The 21,348-nt window shown below is 39.5% G+C and overlaps 1 protein-coding gene across 1 annotated transcript in view; it reads right to left on the bottom strand.

Moving 5' to 3' along the window:
- Positions 1-21,348, bottom strand: part of sorcs2 (sortilin-related VPS10 domain containing receptor 2) — a 353,265-nt gene that overhangs the window by 61,900 nt on the left and 270,017 nt on the right. The window contains 5 exon segments of the mRNA XM_042512640.1: positions 838-945; positions 9,583-9,674; positions 9,915-9,991; positions 11,030-11,132; positions 19,899-20,045. Of these exon segments, the coding sequence (XP_042368574.1) occupies positions 838-945; positions 9,583-9,674; positions 9,915-9,991; positions 11,030-11,132; positions 19,899-20,045 (527 nt within the window).

The raw sequence follows: 21,348 nt of genomic DNA, 5'->3' as shown, positions 1-21,348 counted from the left end.
TCAGTTCAGTGTTGTGATTTTTTTGAGTAAAGAAATTTTCTCAAGGTGTTTTTAAGATATCACATTTACAAGAATGAGACAAATGCAAGGTCACAGTGACCTTGACCTCTGACCACCAAAATCCAATAACTTTATTTTTGTTAACTTTTATTTTTGATAAGTGAATGCTTGCGCCAAATTTGAAGAAAAAAAAATCCCTCATGGCATTCTTGATACATGATGTTCACGTGAATGAGACGGATGCAAAGTCACAGTGACCCTGACCACTGACCTCGTTCATGGCTATCACTGGTGCAGACACATAAAACCAAAGCCTTTTGCTGTTGCTACAATGCTCTCCAGACCTGGGAACAGATCAATCTCTGGGTATATTAATGATTAAAACTTTTTTGAATGTCACACACAAAGACAAAAATATTCACACATATTTTTGTTTTTTGTGACATTTAAAAAGCCAAACATATGCAGGATTAAATAAATCTCAGTTGTTATGGAGCTGGGCGCACGTACAACGTGGCTCATTTTAATTTCAACCGTGAACCATGAATGGATGTAGAAATGTCTTTAAACACCCCATTAAATATTGATAGTTCTGCTTGCTCCGTCCCTCAGATTCGTCAAAGAGAAATACAGCAAACCAGTAGTGCAATTTTACCGACTGTCTCGCATCACTTATAAGCTACTGTAATGGAAGCCAAGATTTGGGAGAATTTCAGCAGGCATTTAAAGCCTTCAGAATGATGAATTTCACTAAATGTATTTAGACTTTGAATTTAGTATTCCGACAATAGTCTGAACACTAAAAGTTTTTCCTTTTGAAATTGTGATGTCACTTACGTCATAACCAGGGTCTCATCCCCTGGCTCACTTAGGAGTCCATCAACGAACACAGAGGTGCTGGTGAAGTTGTGGATGGTCCACGTCCGTCCCTCATCAATACTGAACCTGTGGAGAAACAGGCAGTGTTCACAATCACACTGATAAAAGTCCCTTCGTCGTTTTTAAAACAGCCTAGCATTACAAGGTAAAAGGTACAAGATTTTTTGTCATTTTTCTTAAACGTGGTTTAAGAAGAAATGATATTGAAGTTGATCCTAAATTCTGCTACGTCTTTTTGGTGTCGAAGGAGGAGTTGAGGAGTCTCACAGTCTGGGGAAAGAGGCTGCTCCGTAGTCTGGTGGTTCGGCAGCAGATACTTCTGTATTTTTTTCCAGATGGCAGCAGGGTGAACAGACTGTGGCTCCTGTCTTTTGTATTCTTTGGGCGGTTTCGTTTTCGGATCTCCCCTCTGGTCTGACTGGCAGCTCTGTGTATGCCGTTTGTGCAGATCCTCTTGCAGTGTGCTGCATTCAGTCCAAGACCCACACAATTTTTCCCGATGTTGATGAATGCTTCTTTCCTACGATTGTAGGAAAGTCGTGCTTCAGCAGAAGGGGCCATGGAGTTGAAAAAAAAATAGAAAAATATTGCAAAAGTAGCAAGAATTTGAGGAGCTACTGGCTGCTGCATCTGCATGCACCACCGTCGTCATAACAGAAATATAGAGTTAGTAATGACTATATTACAAACAACCCACTCCCTTGGAAACGACCATTTACTTAACACCACCTTGAAAATAATAAAACCTTTTAATTGTTTGGACAGAGGTGTCTTTTTAAAAATGCCTTCTGGAAATTATAATCAGTAAAACAAGTAAATTACACAATGTGGTCATGTGCTAGAGCAGAACAATCTGATCCATCTGGCCAATTAGCATGTACAGTAGTAACCTAGCAGTACTTCGCATAACACTCAATGAGCACATTAATAACGATACATTACTTTGTTGGGTAACAGCAGGTTACAATTAGTGCACCTATTGTTTAATATTTCCCCACCATAGGGAAAGATGGATGGCCTTTTTAATTCGAGGAAGTTTATGTTACGTTACATTAGTTTATGTTACTGTGGATAGCATTGGCCAAATGCATTGGTTAGTCTGTCAGTCCTCCTACTTAAGGCCTTTTCTCTTGTAAGGTTAAAAGTAGGGTGAACCATATGTTTGAAAAAAGGCCACAGAATTGTTTAAGTAAAACAGCCAAAACATTAGACATTATGCATATTAAAGACCATTTTTTACATGATTCTCATTTCAAAATGAGTCAGCTGTGAATAGAAAAGAGTAAGTTGAAGACGTTTCCTCCAACGCCTGGAGCTACCATTAGCCAACTTAGCTTGCTATTTAGCTACAGCTTATAAAATATGGTTGCCATGTTTGTCATTCTAGACAGCAAAAACAACAAAAGGAGGATATGCCCATTACCATCAGTAAATGTAGTTTGCCATCTGATAGAAGTTACAAATTATCTAAATAGAGTGGTGAAGGGATGACATATTTGGCCATATGTAGGCCCAACAGGAAGTATGCATCACACTGGTTCCCTCCCTACCTTATGGGATTTTTGAATGGGATTTTCGGTTATCGCCAAAAATAAGCTCTCCGACGAACACAAGTTTATGAGATTTACACATTTTGTTTTGCATGATAATCTTCACAGATGAACACCACTTTTGTGTTTTTTGCAGCATAAATGAAATTTCCAGAAGCAAAAAGCTATTGTTATGCTATACACGAACCACAACGTGGTCGCACGACTTAAACGTCACCACTATAAGCACTGTAAAAACATGTTAAAACACGATCGAGAAATATCATAAATAGATAAATCTACAACTTTGAGTGCGACACTGTAAAGCTGTAAAGGCAGACAAGTGGATATAATGAGTTTCTGTTTCCGGTACGATGACATCTAGCGTCCCCAACAAACACTCTAGTCCAATTTAGCCACTTGTTAGCAACTGCCTTTTTTAAGATGAGTTAAACCTTAAAAGTTACAAAATTGTGTTTAAGCGGACGTTTTTTATGTTTCAGAACAAAATGTCTAATTATGTTAAGCCTGTGTTAACCACAGACCTTATTAAGGGCATTTTACTGAAAACCCATTCAAATGAACCCATAGACTTTTAGACGAGGGAACATTTTAGGACTCATTACTTCACCACTCTATATCAGACTGAAACAGTTCTTTGAATCATCACATGAAATAGAGTAATATTTCCTGTGTAACAGTGGGCCTCTTTGGTACTTGTGTCACCATCAATCCAAACTCAAAATCAAGAGTAAAACAAAGCTGCATTCACAGACCCCTGCAGTCAACAGTGGCAGCAGTGCTGAGTAAATGTGACCACATGATGGAGATCAATAAGGGATCAATATGGAATCGAGCAGAGTGTGGCTGACACTGCAAGCTGTGTGGTGATGATGTTCTAACAAGGTCTCTTTACATGTGTAAATTCACATGCAATACCAAGAAATCTTTAAAAAGAAACTGCCCGATTGTCTCCTCATACACTTGAGGACAAAATTATTAGCCCCTTTATGAAATTTTAAGTTGTTTTCAAATTTTTCGCAAGTGTTGTTAACCAGATAAAGGAGTCTTTAACACAGCTTTTCCCAACATCCTAGTTTTATTTTGTATGCTTGCATTATTTTACTTTGCACACAGAAACAAAATTATTTCACAAAAACAAAAACTACCAGGGTCAAAATTATTATCCCTCCTGATGCTAATAGTCAATTGTTTATCCTTTTTGCTGGATAACAGCATGCAGTCGTTTGTTGTAGTTTGTAACAAGTCTCTGACACATCTCCTGAGGAATCCAAACCCATTCTTCTTTGGCAAATCTCTCAAGCTCCTCCAGATTTAATGGTCTTCTGCCATGGACCCTGGTCTTCAGTCCACCCCACAGATTTTCATTGGGATTCAAGTCAGGTCAAGTCAGGTCTTCTGGAGGTAGTATTTCACCAGGAGCGACATATGTTTCGGGTCGTTGTCATGTTGGAAGACAAAGCGACGACCCAGACCCAGTTTTGCTGCTGACTCCTTGAAGTTTTCTTTCAAAATCTTGACATATCCTTCTTTCTCAATGATTCCTTCAACCTTGACGAGATTCCCAGTTCCAGACGCACTGAAGAATCCCCACAGTATAATACTCCCACCACCATGTTTAACTGTGGGGACGGTGTTCTTGGGGTTATTCGCCTCCACCTTCTTTCTCCAAACATAAGCAATGTCTCTATGGCCAAAGAGCTATAGTTTGGTTTCATCTGACCAAAGGACACGTTTCCAGTATGCATAATCCTTCTCCAGACTGTCCTTAGCACACTTCAGTCTGGCTTGAAGGTGTCTCTTCTGTGAAGTGGAGTTTTTCTTGGCCTGCATCTTCGTGGTCCATTTCTTTGCAGGGCTCTAGTGACTGTCTTCTTTGACACTACTATTCCTGACTTGGCTAGATTACTTGATTACAAGCTGTAAGCATTACAAAGTCAAAGCACATGATTGCACAACAATGGCTTGTGCTTTGGCTCAATGAAAAGGTCCATTCTTAGGGGGCCTGATAATATTGACCCTTGTAATTTGTCTTTTTTCTAAAATTATTCTGTTATTGTGTGCAAATAAAATTAATTTATGCTTTCTAAAGAAAGATAGTATGTTTAGTAGTGCTATGTTGAAAATCCCCTGCTCTGTTAAAAATGCACTTGGGAAAATTTTGAAAAAAACTTAAAATTTCATAGGGGGGCTAATAATTTTGTCCTCAACTGTACCTATGTTACATATGTAATTATGCTGAGACAGAAAGTTGTTGGGGAGAGATTTGGATACCAGAGTTTTCGCACCTTTGCTTTTGAGTTTGGCCATTCAGAAATACTCATGAACAATTTTTCCTTCAGATGTGGTTGAACGTCAACATTCATCCATAAAGGCCTTTGTGTTTTTTCATTCTTATAATCTTAAGTCTAATAAAGCCAATAGGTAACACTTCCTTTTCTCAGTGGCTACTGATTACTTTCCCTCAAGCAAAGCACTAAATCACCTATTTACTCCATAAGGCATCAGTGAGACAACTTCTGTTTCGTCATTCATCCAATTCCTCTGGCTAATATCCCAGGAATGAAGTAGTAGTAGTATAATATGCATATCTTGTTATTCAACGAGGATTAGATTCATACAGATTCAGGGGGCTGTATCTGCAATGAGACAATATCGATAAACTTCCTCATGGTCTTTTTCTTGCCATTCTCTGTGTGCTTAAAAAGAGATGGCAATAAATGTGGCATGGGAATTAGGTAGACGCCTCTCCCTTATCTCCTTGGTTCCAGTTGGCTGACAATCAGGCAACTAGGTAGGATATGCTCATACTCCGGTATTTGTTTTTGGTGAATCCCAGTTGAAGTCCTGCACTAGAAAGGTAGACTTGGAGAGAGGTAGACATTGGAGAGAGGCAACAGAATGCGAATTCATCGAACAGCTATTACCCAAAAAGTGATGAGCATTATGGCGGGCTGCCCAGGCTAAAGATTAGCTGCTGTTTATTCCTCCACCTCTGCACAGTTTATACATTTTCCTGAGATACTACCACCCCGGGTGTGCTGCAGGGTCACAAAAACAGTCTCAAAATCAGGTACAAAGCATCATAAAGGCTGGAGGCCTCATTTAGAACCATCGCATATGCACAAAAAGGGCTTGAAATGTGTTATTGCACTTTCTAAGCATTAATTGGGATTTATATCTGTAATATCTGTTATATGTGTAATATGCTTCAGTTTAAGGAAAATCTGACCCATGTGTTCACACATCTGGAGACATTTTGGGAAACTGGCAACACAGATGGTGAGGTAGTAAATTGAAGGCAGATTGTAGAAATTAAATATGAGATGAATCATTATACGTCTAATGACGTCTCTTTTAAATTTACCTCTCACATATGTTACTTGAAGATCCACTTTAGAAACATTCACACACTGCAGTGTTATGTGTGATTGTGTTAATGAGACTTTGATTGATTTAGATATGTCATCTCAACTCTAAAATCGAATACCGCTCAATATCTCATCAGCACTGTCTCAACATCACATTCCCCCAACCTTTTATTTTCATTTTGTTATTTCCGCTCCTCTGTTTGATAAACTCAGTGCAGCAGCAAGATGTTTCCACTTGCTACATTTTGTCCTGTTTGCTGGCCATCAAATAGTATGTGCTTTCTAACCTCCTCCTCACCCACAAGCATCTTGATTCTGTGTCATTCTTTTTTTTGGTCCTCCCCTTGGTTGTTGCCATGATTCACTGTAAAGAAGTACTGATGTAGATGTCTATGCATCAACATTCATAAGGAGCTTCGCATTGACCATTTATGGTGGAAATTGGGACTGCAGAGGGTGGGATATGAGGCTGATCGATGTGTGGACAATTCAAAGTTGATTTGAGATTTAGAAGGAAGTTGCACACTGACAGGCATACGCAGATTTAGAAATCAGAGTATTTTTTGGTACACATACATTTCCTTCTTTGTACATACATACGCAAACATTTAGTGAGGATTCTTTGCTCTCTCTTTAAGTGAGAAGTCTTATAAATTTGGCCCCTGGAGTCTCATTAATAAACATTGCGTACGCATAAAGCGAGGAAGGAAAGAGGCGTACGCCACTTCCCATGCAAAAGTTGCGATCTACAAAAAAACACTTGACAGGAGAATGTGCACACCTGTAGGGAAACTCTGACCCATGTGTCTGCATGGAGATGGGAAACTGATGGTGAGGTGGTAATTTGAAGCCAGATTGTAGGAATTTAATTTGAGAGAAATAATTATGTGAAAGCTACAATGAAGGATGCCTCTCACATTAAATTTCACCTCATGTCACATGTTACTTATAGATCCACTTTATCATATACTGTCTGTCAAGCTCTTTAAATTATGTTTGTGCGAGTGCAGAGCAGACTGCTGGACTGTGTGCTGACACTCGGTCAGTTGTGAAGCAAAATACTCATTCAAACAGCATTCAACAACGGCAAAACAGAGTATCAATGGAGTTCAGTGATATCCTCTAATACTGTAAATAAATATCAGCCAGTACACATGTTATTTTCATGTAATTTTTGTGTGTAAAATGGCTGCAGTGACCATGACTGGGCGCGCACTTGACGCACAAGAGACACTGCTGTGACTGTCACAGACACTTTACCTTCTCCAGTCACCTCACCAGACACACCTTCACCACCTGTACATATGGGCCCTGTATAAAGTCTGGAAATAAAGCCAGTGACAGCTCTAGCACATTAATTATACTGCCTATACCGCTGGCTCATTACATTTACGAGGAGCTTTGCATTGACAATTTCTGGTTGAAGGTGGGTGTGTAGAGGGTGCGATATGAGGAGGATCCACCTACAGACAATTCCAAGTTGATTGGGATTTATAAAAGCAAATAGTGGACTTACAGATGTATGCATGTTTTTATAAATCTGAATATTTTTTGGCGCACGCCAATCATAATCAATTTGGCATAAAATAATTGCCACACAGTTAACTTTGAGGGTTTTTTTTAACTTAAAGGTCCAGGGCCAGGGGGCAGTTTCCACTTTTCCAACTTTGCTCTGACGTGGTAAAAGGATTAAAACTTTATAAAGAGCAGTTGAAATAACAACAATGACATAACTTATTCTCCTCTGCAGAGGCCTGTGGTTGCGCAGAGTGCCAGTACAACAATAGAGCTGCAGTGTGACAATAGAAGCAAGAGAGCCAGCTAATTAGAGCAGCCATCCAAAAGAGACATGTACTGAAATTAATGTGCAAAATACTAGAATAACATTGCTGTTCCATCAGTATTTTTTTGGCTTGAGAATAGTGCTTTCAGTCCTCAGAGCCTGAATATGTCGCTCTCACACAACACAGTTCTCTATAACAGAGCAGTAGAGAGAGAACGAATTAACACAGGTCATGAAAATTCTATACAAGGAGAGTTTCTGGCTCCAAAATGAAAGACTGGCAAGAGAGCGTTCTGGGATAACATTATGAGGTGATAGTGTGATAATGTGTTTTTTTATGTATAAAGGGCTACTTTGGGAAAGAACATAAAAGTAAAAAAACATGGGAAGAAGGAAATGAGCAATGAAAGAAGAAATGGACCTAAACTTAACTAGAAATTAGTAAGAAGAACAATAAAATTATCTGAAAATGTGTATAAATCTAAAAAAAAAAAAAAAAAAAAAAAGAAAGAACTAAAAAAAAACTAAAAAGAAAGAAAGCAAATGCAAATTTATAACAATTCTGTAACTTAAATATGTATTGCCTCACTTTTTTCTTTTTTTCCCCCAGCTTTTTTGGATTTTTTGGATTGGAGCATTTCTCATCAATTTGCTTATTGCCTTTTGTCCATTGTTTTAGAAAGAAATGGCACCAATTTGCTCAGGGCTTGAATACTAGTAAAAGGTGTCTGAAAGCAACACAAGAAAAGTGAAGTCGCTTCTCCTTCTTTGGTGTTTGACTTTTGAGATGAGATGAGAATAACAATTTTTGAAATTTGTCCAGTATTGGACCATCAATACATCTACTACAAGTGCTTGTTTTTGCCACTTAGTGTCTGACAACTTCTGCATGTGTCCACAGCCCTCAATGACTCTGTGTGAGATGTTTTCCACCACTCTTTTTTCAACATCTTTGGGGTGATTTATTTAGCTGAGGCATGAAGGAGGGAAAATCTGACGGACAACACTGCGGTGTTTTGCCCAGGGACAGATGAGGAAAAAGTCGTTTGATTTTGGTCTGTGATAACTGTTTTTTGAGTAGTCTCTTATCTGTTTTCTCATTATTTCATCTTTATTTATTAAGTTGGATGAGATAACATCTTGCTGAGCATAACATTGTCTCTATCAGCTGTGGGGAGAGAGAGGATATAGATGATTTTGAAGGTTACACTGCTGGAGTAGTCTTTCTCGTACAGTAAAATATATACAAAATTGGATAAGTGGAGGGGATGCACTCCCCATATTTGGGGTTTTATGAGTCAGTTCACCCAAATTACAGATGTTAGTAAGAAAATATGTTTTTTGATAATGACCTCTGTCTGATAGATGAATTATGAGACAGCGTACATTTTTCCATCCAGCTTTCGTTGGATACTTTTATCAGCAACCAAACAAAAGAATGTTTGATGTTTGATCCATTTGTTGTTTTGCAGACTGCAATTTTAAAATCTGGATCAGGTGATCCAAAAATTAACGTCTGCGAATGATGGGGGCTTAGCTTTGCAAAAATTAACTGATTTGTGCAGGATGTCCCATATTATGAGACAGATAATTCTTTCTGTCCAATCAGTGGTCGATGGTCCAAGAAATGTTTAGTTTTCGTAGAACTTTACCATGTATCCATAACTTTTTCAGGTGTCTGTCAAGTCAAGTGGAGTCCTGACATACTATGCAGTGGAAATGAACCACAACAGCAGGTGAGCCTGGAGATGCCCAGACAGTCCCTGTGTGTCCAAGACATACGTTTACATTTTATACTGCTTACTTTCATCTATTCTAGATGTTATTTGCTTTCTTCATTTTTAGCATTTTTATTCAAATTTCAGTGTTTACTTTTGCGTAATAATATATTTAATGTAATACATTTTGCAATTATACAATAATCTTATTTGGTTAAAGGATGTATTACAGCAGTAAGGTGGGCTACTGTTATAGTGACATGCTGGAGCAGTGATCTTACTTTAGTATCTTGAGGGGAATAGAAGTATCCTTGATGGCAACAATGACCCCACCGTGGTCCAAGTACAGGATGTGATGTTCTTCCTCGAAAACCTGTAAAGAAGTAACACAAAAAAGTTGTCAGTCCAAATTATGAAAAGCAAAACATTTCTGACAAATTATTGAAAAAGTAACATGGAAAATTGTACAAGTTATACTTTGTATAATTGGAATTTTTAAAATCTGGTCAGACTGTGTAACTTTGATGAGAGCAGAGGGAGAGTGTGGAGAAGGTTAAGAGGGAAACAGCAAAGGGGAAATAGAGAGAGGGGAAAAATGAAGGACAGAATGTACCTGTCTCCACGTCTTCCCACAGTCTGAGGTGATGTACATCTCTTCCTTATACTCTACCAGTTTGGAGCCAAGGTTACCTGAAGGAAAGGCAGAGATGAACATTTAATCAGGCAGGGGGTCTCATATGAGGCAGCAACATAAGAGTCAGAGAGAGGGGCAAACACAGAGATAAGGAGATTGGATAGAAAATGACCAAACAGAGAGGAAGGCATACAGCAAGTCCAGGATTTTCTCTCTGAACTTTTTCGTTGCTTTACCTTTCTTTCAAAAGTAACAGTCTCTCCAGATTTCAGTCTGGGTTGACTTGGTGGCACCTGTAGTTACTGCTGGTAACAGCAGATGCAGTTTAACATTACAGCTCACAAAGTTCCGGGCCAGCAAAATAAACTATTGTTGTTTTAATATGAAAGTCAGGCAGTAATTGGGATTTTTTGCATCATTCTGTGATTTGATGCTGTACATGGCATCAAACAGCAGGACACAGTGACAGTTGAAGGTGTGCAGCTTGTTTTTTACCTGCTGTCAGAAACAAACAGGACAAAGTATTCACTAAGTAAAACTACTGGCGGTTCGATGAACCCATCGGCGTGTGTGTGAGAGCTCAAGCATGAAGCCGTCTGAGCCAACCACTGCACACACAGGAAGGAAGACGTCAAAAGCTCTCTCCACAGTAATAAATGAAGGTTTGTCTCTGGATGACTGGCTTGTAGTTCAGCCACACAGACTGTTTGCATATAATAGAATGATACTGTAGAGAATGCAGATAAAAACAAACCACACAGCTGGACACACGCACGTGCGCGCGCACACACACACACACAGACACACACACCTGTGTACTTCTTTATCTTTGTGAGGACCCTCATTGACATAATGCATTCCCCAATCCCCTTACCCGAATCTTACCTTACTATCACAACTAAATGCCTAACCCTAACTCCTACCCTAACCCCAACCTAGCCCTAATTGCAGCCTGAACCCTAAAACCACTGTTAACCCTTAAACATCCTTTTGTCTCCTACTCTGTGTATGTTTGCTCTGTTCTCTTGTCTGTGTGAATGGTAGAAGAGGGGAAGAGGGTCACACAGTCAAATAAAACTTTAAGTAAGACTCACCAGCACCCATGATGAGACCTGGAGCAGAGTCTTTGGTGTGGACAGTCCCAGACACGTAAGGGTTGTCCGCCCAGCGCAGGTGGAGATGTAGGTGACAGTCAGGCTGCAGAACAACAAACAGCAAACATGTAGAGATAATTTAATGTGAGGGTACACATTTAATCCTATCATATTCCATTTTCACTATCAAATAGACTATTTTACAGACATAATACAAGGCACTTGATTTACCACCTATGCGTACGCACACCAGTCAAGTTGCACTTGCAGTTTCCATCCATATCTGTGAAAACATGAATGCTTCACACGCATCTTCTGCCTGGTAACACAGAAGATCTCTAAAATCAGCACAGTTTTAAGGTGTACACACAAGATTAGTGTCACTAACAAAGTATCTGAAAAAATGTCTCCCCTTCTGTTCCTTAGATAAGATGTTGAGTAATGTCCGAAAAAGAGTTTTTGCAGACCAGTATGATGCCACGGTGAAACTGACCTTTGACCTCTAAGATATAACATGTCATAACTTCATCACTTGTTAGATATTTGTGTGAAATTTGTCACAATTAGTGTTTGAATTCTTGAGTTATGGCCAAATCATGTGACCTTTGTCCTTTGACCACCAATTTCTGATTAGTTCATCTCTGACTCAAATTGGAGGTTTGTTCCAAATAAGAAAACAAAAAATCCCCAAGAAGTTCTTGAAATACAGTATCATGTTCACTAGAGTGGGGCACATAAGGTCAAAGTGAACTTGTAATTAGTGTAATTTGTTCATCCTTGACTAAAAATGAACAACTACGCCAAATTTGAAATAAAAAAAACATCCCTTGTGGTGTTTTTTTAGATATTCCTTTCACAAGGGTCACTCTGTGACCTTGACCACCAGAATGTAAGTAGTCCAAGTCCAGTTTGAGTCCAAGTGAATTTCTTTTTGCAAAATTTGAAAATTATCTTTCAAGGCATTGAGATATCGCATTCATATGCAATATGAATGCAATATCGAGGTCCTTGACCTTTGACGAGGTCCTTGACCTTTGACATATGACCACCAAAATCTAATTAGTTTTTCGTTAAGTCCAAGTGGGACATTAGTACTAAATTGGAAGGAAATCCCCCAAGGCGTTCTTGGGATATCGAGTAAGAGTATCGAAAACATAATACTTAAGTCCACATCCACCGCCCATGCAGTTGTATAAAAAGTAGCACTTCAGTGAAATGTTGGGTGAACTGAAGACACTCACTCACACTTAGCCATGTTTAATGAGTCTTCCCCCCTGATAATCCTGCTGCAAATACAGCTCAGCGTGGAGACTCGGGGCTCTTAATCACAATAAACTTGGGGAGAGATCTTTAATTGAAACTAATTAATTTCAAATGAGACTGGACTTTGAGCAGAACAAACATTTGTCAAAGACAGAGCTGCTCTGAATCCATTTGCTTTACTCTCAACAGGCAGAGCTGAACACAGTCCATTCTACTAACTATGATATTGTCTCTCACAAATAACACTAAAGTATGCAGATTATTTTGTATTTACCAGAAGGAGCATGTCATGACAATTTATCAGGAAACTGGAGTTGCAATGACACAGCAACAAAATACAGAGCATCTTTTAGATTAAAATAAATGTCTTATGTCCCTTCTTCACACACTGACATTTCATCAAGACACCTCATCAAGATCTCCCCTGTCTCAATTTAAGGTGCACTATGCAGGATTTTCCTAAAAAGACAGAAGTTATCCCTCTTAGTAATCACTTGTGACCGATCCACTGTGTGGCCATGTGTGCATCTGCGGAGACTCTGCCCTCTGCCAGGTTTTTCTTCTTTCCTTCTTTTTTTTGTGTTCAGGACATTGATGGGCATGTCCCCCCACAACATTCAAATAAGGCCAGGGCTTTATAAAAAGGTAGTGACCAGGTACCGTAAGCAGCAGGCAGCCAACAGACACAGAACCAGAGACTAGGACCTCTGTCCGGGTTGCAGGGCATCCTTTTAATGATAAACAAGCTCTATTTTGATGCTGTTTTTTGCACCTTACACCTTATGTATACTAGATTAACAAAAAAAATTCCCAGTTTGAATCACATTTTTTATTGTGAATTTGAAAATGGTTGGGGGGCAACCTAGTACCCTATTGGGCTAGCACGTGCAGAGGGAGGGGCGGAGGGTGCTGGAGCACCTGCCCCTTTTCCTCTCGATGCCCAAAGTGCCCTTTTGTCGAGTATGTGTGTGTGTATGTGGTTGCCCTCGGTCGGTCACATGATCCACGTAAACGTGCCCACACTTCGTCACTCACCGCCCAGACGTGCCCGTCTGGGCCAGACGTGCCCGGACGTGCCCAGTGGAGCCCTGTTCCTTCACGCTGCTAATTATTTAACAGCTGATAGCCCAATGACTCCGGTGAGTAGGATGTGCAGCGATATTTGTTTGTGCACATCTGATGTATTCTTTCATTGAAAGATGACTGACAAAGTAAAGTGAGCATGAGCAAGTGAGTGTGTGCAATTGAGTTTACACACACTCACCTCTCATGAATGATAGCCGAGTTAATGACACATGCTGAGTCAGGCTTTTTTTTGTTTCTATATGTTTCTTTTGTCTTTGGCCGAGTGCATTAGAGAGATGTATAATTTTACTGTCAGTTGCAGTGGTTTTCCTGTGTTTGTAGAGGCAATGAGGCATAGGCTATACTGTATGTTATTTCAGTAAAACTATGCAATGTAGCCTAAATATACAACAATAACAATAGTAATAATTAGAAGAATTTGAATTGTGATTTTCTCAACCTCTTGTTTAAACATATCAGTACACTACTTGTTTCTAGTTGTATACACACAAACTAAATATATTATGCATTAGTATAAAATGTAGTTTTATAAACTTTTATAACTTTGCTGTCAGTCAAACTGAATGAAAGCCCAAATACATCTAAATACATGATTTTTATATCATTAGATTCATTTTTACTTAATTATTAGTGCTGCGAATCCGCACCATGGAGCAATTTCATGTTGGTTATAGAGTATATGCCTTGAGAAGGTATGAAATGTCACTCTGTCTGTGTGTGTGTGTGTGTTTTATGTGCATCAGATTGTAGTTCATCTTCGTCATATTTCATTCTGCAGAGATGCCTCGCAAGGAGAGGACAGTGATGTATGTTGAGTCCATGTTCCATTCTTTACGAATATAGGTTGCTACCACTTAACCAGCTATACTGTAAGGTATGTTTCTCTATGGTGCTTCAAATACGTGCTCCATGTGCCCCGTTTAAACTTTGAGCACCTGGCCCTTCAAAGGTCTCTGCACGGCCCTGCTATTGAGGGCCAGATTTAGCCCTTGGGCCACAAGTTAAGTATCACTGCAGTAGATTCTGTGTGCGATAAAAACTAAAACATTTGTGTAAATCAGCTGGTATGTGTTAAGCAGTGAAATGTATCAGATGGCCCCGTCGGCTTTCCTCTGACCTTTGAGTGTCAGGATGTTTTTCTAAAGTATTAGCAGCTCATATTACCTTTGCTCATGTATTCACAGCCATGGCAATCTTATCTCAAGGTGAACACTTAATACCTGGTTGCTATTTATTGTGTATGAAATATATTGTGGTGCTTTCCAACACTGGATAAAATACACATTTTAGGCATTAATTAGGGCCCAAGCACCGAACAGTGCAAGGACCCTCTTGGAATGCAAGGAATTATAAGGGCCCGAGCTCTTGGGATGCAAGGAATTATTATTATTTTTCTTTCCAATGAATCACATTTTTGGAGTCTGAACATGCTCAAAAACTCATGAGAGTTGGTACGCTCTTCCCGCCTAGCGAAAAATTTTGTATTTTTGTGTGTTCGCAAACGGGCGTTGCATAATGGCTCGAGTAGCCCCCGTGACTGGTTTCATCTACAATTACGAAATTTGGAACATGTATGTATCATGTCCAGACTCTTTGGATCCCATCCCCCAAACCCAACAGCTAGTCAGCCATTTTGAATTGGATTTTTGGCAATTTCGGGCCTCATACTTTACAATCTTGTCCTACAGGATTCATTAGATGTACTCCAGAATTGGTGTGTCCATTGTCAACCCCTTGGTGATGAAAAGTTATCACAGGTCTGCACAAAACTTTTACAGTTTTCCTGTTTTTTGATATCTTGCCAAAACAGGAACTTGTTTTAACTTTAGTGTACATTGTCAATCTACATGAAACTTCATAGGTTTGATAAGGGTCCCGCCCTGAACACATCTGTATAACAATATTTACTAGTTGTGATAGTGCCACCCAGTGGCCACAGGAAATAACTTTTTTTATACTTTTATCAACTTGGCCTACACAATTAATCTGATCCAGTTGAAATTCTGTCTGTAAGATCTTAAGGAAATATTATTTTTTTCTCCAATGAATCTGAGCGCCGAACGGTGTGAGGACCCTCTTGAAACTGAAGGAATTATTAGGGCCCAAACACTGATCGGTGCGAAGACCCTCTTGAGGCTCAAGGAATTCTTCTTCTTCTTCTAATTATTATTATTAGGGTCTGAGCATAGAATGGTGCCAGCACCCTCTTGAAACTGAAGGAATTATAAGGGCCCGAGCACCGTGCGAGGACCCTATTGAAATCCTTGGAATTATAGTTATTAGGGCCTGAGCACCGAATGGTGCGAGGACCCTCGTGAAACTGGAGGAATTCTTATTATTAGGGCCTGACCGCAGGGTGACCGCGAAGGCCCTCTTGAAACTGAAGGAATCATTAGGCACTGGACGGGTGCAAGGAACCTATTGAAACCCAAGCAATTCTTCTTCTTCTTCTTCTTCGTCTTCTTCTTCTTCTTCTTCTTCTTCTTCTTCCTATAAATGAATTACCTTTTTGGGGACTTCATCATACTCAAAAACTCATGAAAAACTCATGCCATTTTCAGGGGTCGTGTTTTTTACATCTTCTCCCACAGATTTCATCTGATTGACTTCTGAATTAATACATCTTCTCTGAAGGACTTGGTCATCAAAATTTAATTAAAATTAAATCTTCGCCACCAAAGACGAAATTGTTGTACCTTCACTTTGCATCAACTGTTTGGTCCTAGTTTTACAGTTGTGATCAAGGTGCAGCCCTGAACACATCAACATGTCATTTAAGTATGATACTTAAGGTGCCACCAACTGGAAAAAGTAAGCCTCTTAACACAATTATACTTTGATTTCCATGACATTTACATGGATTGGTCTACAAATTATTTAGACCAAGATGACGCACAGTTTGTGTGTTATCTAGTGGCCACAGGAAGTATTACCCCACATGAATTATCTAACTGAAGGACTGAAACTCTCTGCCTGTTTGTTCTGACTTTCACTGAAATGAAAGATCATGGGACATCAAAAGTTATTCAATTTCTGAATTTTCATCACACCATGTGGGCGTGGTTAGGTTCTTCTTCTTCTTCTTCTTCTTCTTCTTATTATTATTATTATTAGGGCCCAAGCACCGAACGGTGTCAGTCATGAAACTTCATACTTATCAGGTCTGGTGAAAAATTTTATATTTTAATGGTCTCATGCGTGGGTGGGAGGAAATGCATCAGTGGCACCCCCTATTGATTTTTTAGCAAAGCAGCCCCCACAGCACATTTTACCTGGAGCTGTGAAACTTTGGAGGCCTGTGTAACACCCTAAGATCTACAAAAAAGTCTCTTGAGGCCATACCATAAAACCAACAGGGCGTCGGCCATTTTGATTAGAAGTTTTAATGTTAGTATGTTTTTGGCCATTTTCAGGGGTCGTAATTTTTCAAACTTGACCTAGAGCTTTCATCAGATTTATTTCAAATATTTTGGCTACCGTCATAAGACCTTCCTGAGTTTTCATCACACTGTGTGATCTGTATGAGGCATCTAATTTGCACGCTCTGCTATGAACCAGGAAGTAAACAGTAAGTGGTATGTAACTGCTGTAAATGGTCCAATCTGCCCCAGACTTCACATATTTGATAGGAGTCCCACTCTGAACACATCTATATGACAATTTTAAGCGATAATGAGAGCGCCACCTATTGGTACAGGAAAGGCAAAGTTTTACACTAAGCTCCTAGCAGGTTGACTCGATAGATCTCAAAATGGTTTCAAAAAATCCTTAAGATGTGATGATGTTTGAAAATGAACTTCGCCCGCGATGGTCAGATCTTTATAAATTTCACAGATTTTATAAGAGTCCACTCCTGAAGACATCTGCAGTGCAATTTTGAATCTTAGTCATAGTGGCACCTATTGGTAGCAGGAAGTTACTTTTTTTAACTCTTTGATTTTTCCCCTGTAGCACGTTAACTCAAATACCCTCATATTCAATTACAATACTGTAAAGACCTTAATGATGCACAGAAATTAAACTTTTGAGTTTTCTTCAAATGCTGTTGCCAAAATTAAGCATTATTGACCATAAAACTGGAAGCACTTTTTTTAGGGGCAAAGCATGCACCAAAACTCACCAAACGTGGCACACACATCCGAAGTCCTAAAATGCACTGATGTGCCAAAATGGCTCTGAAACGCCCCCTACAGATTTCAGTAAAGCAGCCCCTGTGGTACATTTCACCTAGAGCTACAAAACTTGGGAGCCATGTGTAACAGCCCAAGACCTACAAAAAAGCCTCTGGACCCATACCCTAAATCCAACAGGAAGTCGGCCATTTTGAATTGAATGAGCAATTTCGGCTTATTTTTGGCCATTTTCAGGGGTCGCAATTTTTTGATCTTCAAAAAAAAATTGATGGATCTATCTTCTATTATTTATTTTTTTTTTTTTCTTTTTCTCTCAAATGAATTGCCTTTTTGGGGGCTTTAACATATTCAAAAACTCATGAGACTTTGCAGACTTATCAGGTCTGGTAAAAAGGATAAGACTTGCTCTCCCTCTACACTGTCTCTCTGTGAGGTGTAATGTATGGATGTCAGACTGCGGATGAATCATGCTCTTTGCTGTGAGGATTGACGATGTGAGCTGACCATGCATCAATTTTGTTGAGGTCATGTTCCAGGACACCACCCTCAGCGTAACTGTTGACATCAGTGAATTTGCTGTGTCTGTGGTGGATTTTATTTATAAAACAACAGAAGTAACTGCACCCAACCAGCATTACCAAAAGCAGCCCTGACGCTGTAAACACGCACAGCAGCTTGTCTGGACAACAATTATAAGGCAGCAGCCTTATATGGAAGAAAAACAGGATCATATCCCAATCCACAAGTTGAAGGAGCAGACAGGATCACAGGATTTGAACTTGCACCTTGTATGTTTTCATGTGATGCATAAATGATTGAAGATAAATGGAAGAGCTAAGCTGAGGATCTCACTCTCAGCCCTCAAAGCAAAATACTCATCCTTCCTTTTCTCACTTCTGGTTCACATTCTGAAGAGCCAGTCTCACAATTTGATGGCGCAAGGATGCAGTTGCATCACTTTTACACAGAGATGGAGCTATAGAGCAGTATCGAAGTTTCCTCTTCATACCACTGTAGCATTTTTGCACAGAGCCAAATGACGGCAGCATCATTCCACTTCAGTTTGTGATTACTCACTGCATCACAACATCCTACGATCAAAAGATCATTCCTCTTCTTTGAATGAGCCAATAATTGTTAACTTCTACAGCACACATAAACACGTCATCAAAACTTCACACCTCCTGACCCATGGTCATGTCTTTCTAGCTGTACATTTTACACAAAGCTCGTTTTGGGGCTGTTACTACATCCATTCCCGTTCAGAGGGGAGAACACTTTGTCCACCCATTCTGCCATTGGATGTTATACAGAACAGCGAGGCAGCATAACGGCATGATATCCCAGCCTTGAACAGGCAGTGTGAATGCAACTAATGTGGGCAGATCCAAAGTCTGACCATTTTGATGTCTGCTCTATTTAAAAATATATATACTTTAGTAATAGTTTAGTATCACAGCTAGTTGATAAGACATACATAAACAAACAGACGCAAGCAGACTGACAGACAGAGACTGAAGATTATGTGTGATTAGAAAAGAGCAGAGCAGCAGAATTGTGTTTTACTCTATTACATCACTTCCGCAGCTTGTTCAACTATCACGTTTGTTAGTACAGAAAAAGTAAAGTAGGCCTAAAGCAAAAAGGCACCATGGTTTACTGACACCAAATTAAAGGAACCTGTATCATTATTGGCTCACATGTGAACGGTACCCCACCGTCCTCACAACTCTCTGTCTGTTTCCGTTACAGCTGAGCGGGAACCCACAGGCAGGTCTTCCAGCCCAAGTGTTTTATATGCACTCGTCATAGTGTGACTGACATGCACACCAGCTATACATAATATCTACTGCACATCTGTAGGGATCCCTCCTCAGTTGCTCTTCCGAAGGTTTCTAGCATTGCTTTAACCCTGTTACAGGAGTTTTTTGGGGAGTTTTTAGTAGATGATGTGAGGTTCTAAGGGCAGAGGGATGTCGGATGCTAAAAAGCCCCCTGAGGCAAACTGTGTTTTGTGATAATGGGCTTTATAAATAAAACTGACTTGACTTCACTTGGCATCAGTGTCTGTTGCTAACCATGGACAGCTAAAAGTTTCCGGGTGGATCTTGCACTTGTAAGCTTTGCTTACACATGTTCAGCAATCTACACACCTCGTATTCTGCGTGCACCAGACCATGACCCCAAGATTGGAACAGTTTGACACAAATACACAAACTGCTACAGCCCTAAATACGCCACCTGCCAAAGTAGCTAGTAAAAGTTACTGTGTCATTGCAGTGGTGCTGAAGTCAAGCCCTGACACACAGTAATAATAACACATTCACTTTAAAGCTGCAAACTAAAGGCAGTTATGTCTCACACTGGAGTCCAATAGTGGAACTTACCACTTTGCAGCTGATGGGCTTGCCATTCATGTCAGTGGTGGGTGGTGTCAAGGGTTCCCAGGTTTGTCCTTTGTTGTAGGTAATGAGAGTTGTCATTTTGCCATCGATCTTCTGATTGGCCAGGAAGACTCCTTTGATGCCACGCACCTGGGAAACAGATAACAACAGCTAGAGTTAACTTTACAAAAAATCTGAAGTTCTCATTTGTGGCCACAAGTGGAAATTAGGCAAGGCAAGGCAGCTTTATCTGTATATACATTTACACATCTTTGTGTGGACATTTCATAAAACAGGGCAATTCAACGGGCTTTACAGATAAATTATATATATATAACATAATAAAGGATACAGATTTACAATAAAATAATGAAAAGACAATAATTAAAGGGTATAAACAATCACAAAATGATTTACAAGATATTAAAATAAAAACCACCATTAAAAATAGCAAGTGCAGATAAGAGGTGCAAATATAGATGTAAATGCAAATATATAAATATAAATAGAATGTGCCTGTTTAAAGGTCTGGTGAATGTTACTTCGAGGCTGAAAGGGCAACCACTGACATTTAAACTGCAATGCTGTTGAAGTTCAGCTCACTGAATCAATACTTTTTGTGGTGGTGAGGTTGCTATCTACAGACTTAAAGTAGCTTATAGAGTTAAAACATTAAACAGTGAGATGATGATGAAGACAGCACACACAGAGAGATTTAGAGTGTGCCAGGCAGCATGTCAGACATGTCTCCATCTACAGACTCCCACAGGCTTCATGTTCTTTTTTCAGCACTTATGTTACAGAATGAATCGAGGTAGTTGTTTCAATCAAAGTACAGAAGGCTTCTTGTATTCGTTCTGGCCTATGAGCTCCCCTCCTTTCTGTCTTTACAGATGCAGCCACCTAGAATTTCCTGTTCCATGATGGAGCCCAGGCCAATGTGAGCAGAGCCCTGCTGGGATCAGGCTGGTCTGTGGCTAGAGTGAGATCCCCATTGATGACATAAAGAACGTGGGGCTGACTCATAACAATCCCTGAGCGCTATGTGTGGAAACCAGCTGCAATGTTTGACATCAAGCCAACGTACTGAATGATATACAGTAAAAAAAAAAAAAAAATTAAAAATGATGCACAGTAAGAAAAAAATGTGTGTGCAGACAATTTGCTGTGCAAACAGGCCAGGACTAACTGATGCTACCTTTTCTTTTTTTTTTTAAAACAAAGACAGGAATAATGTTAACATTTACAGTTAATAAAACATGCATTAGAAAGCTGATTATTCATTGTTATTTATCACCAATAAGAGGCCTATTCAGTCAATATAAATTATTTCACTTTGATTTGGCCAAAAACCAAAGTGACTTCCACGTGTCCTTCATTATGGGAAGGTGTCACTATACAGGCCTAAATGCAGTTCTAAAGTATAACATTTAAATCTGCTATATCTGCTATA

Source organism: Plectropomus leopardus, chromosome 23, assembly GCF_008729295.1.
Source record: "Plectropomus leopardus isolate mb chromosome 23, YSFRI_Pleo_2.0, whole genome shotgun sequence".
Classification (NCBI taxonomy): Eukaryota; Metazoa; Chordata; class Actinopteri; order Perciformes; family Serranidae; genus Plectropomus; species Plectropomus leopardus.
This window is presented reverse-complemented; position numbering and strand designations above follow the sequence as displayed.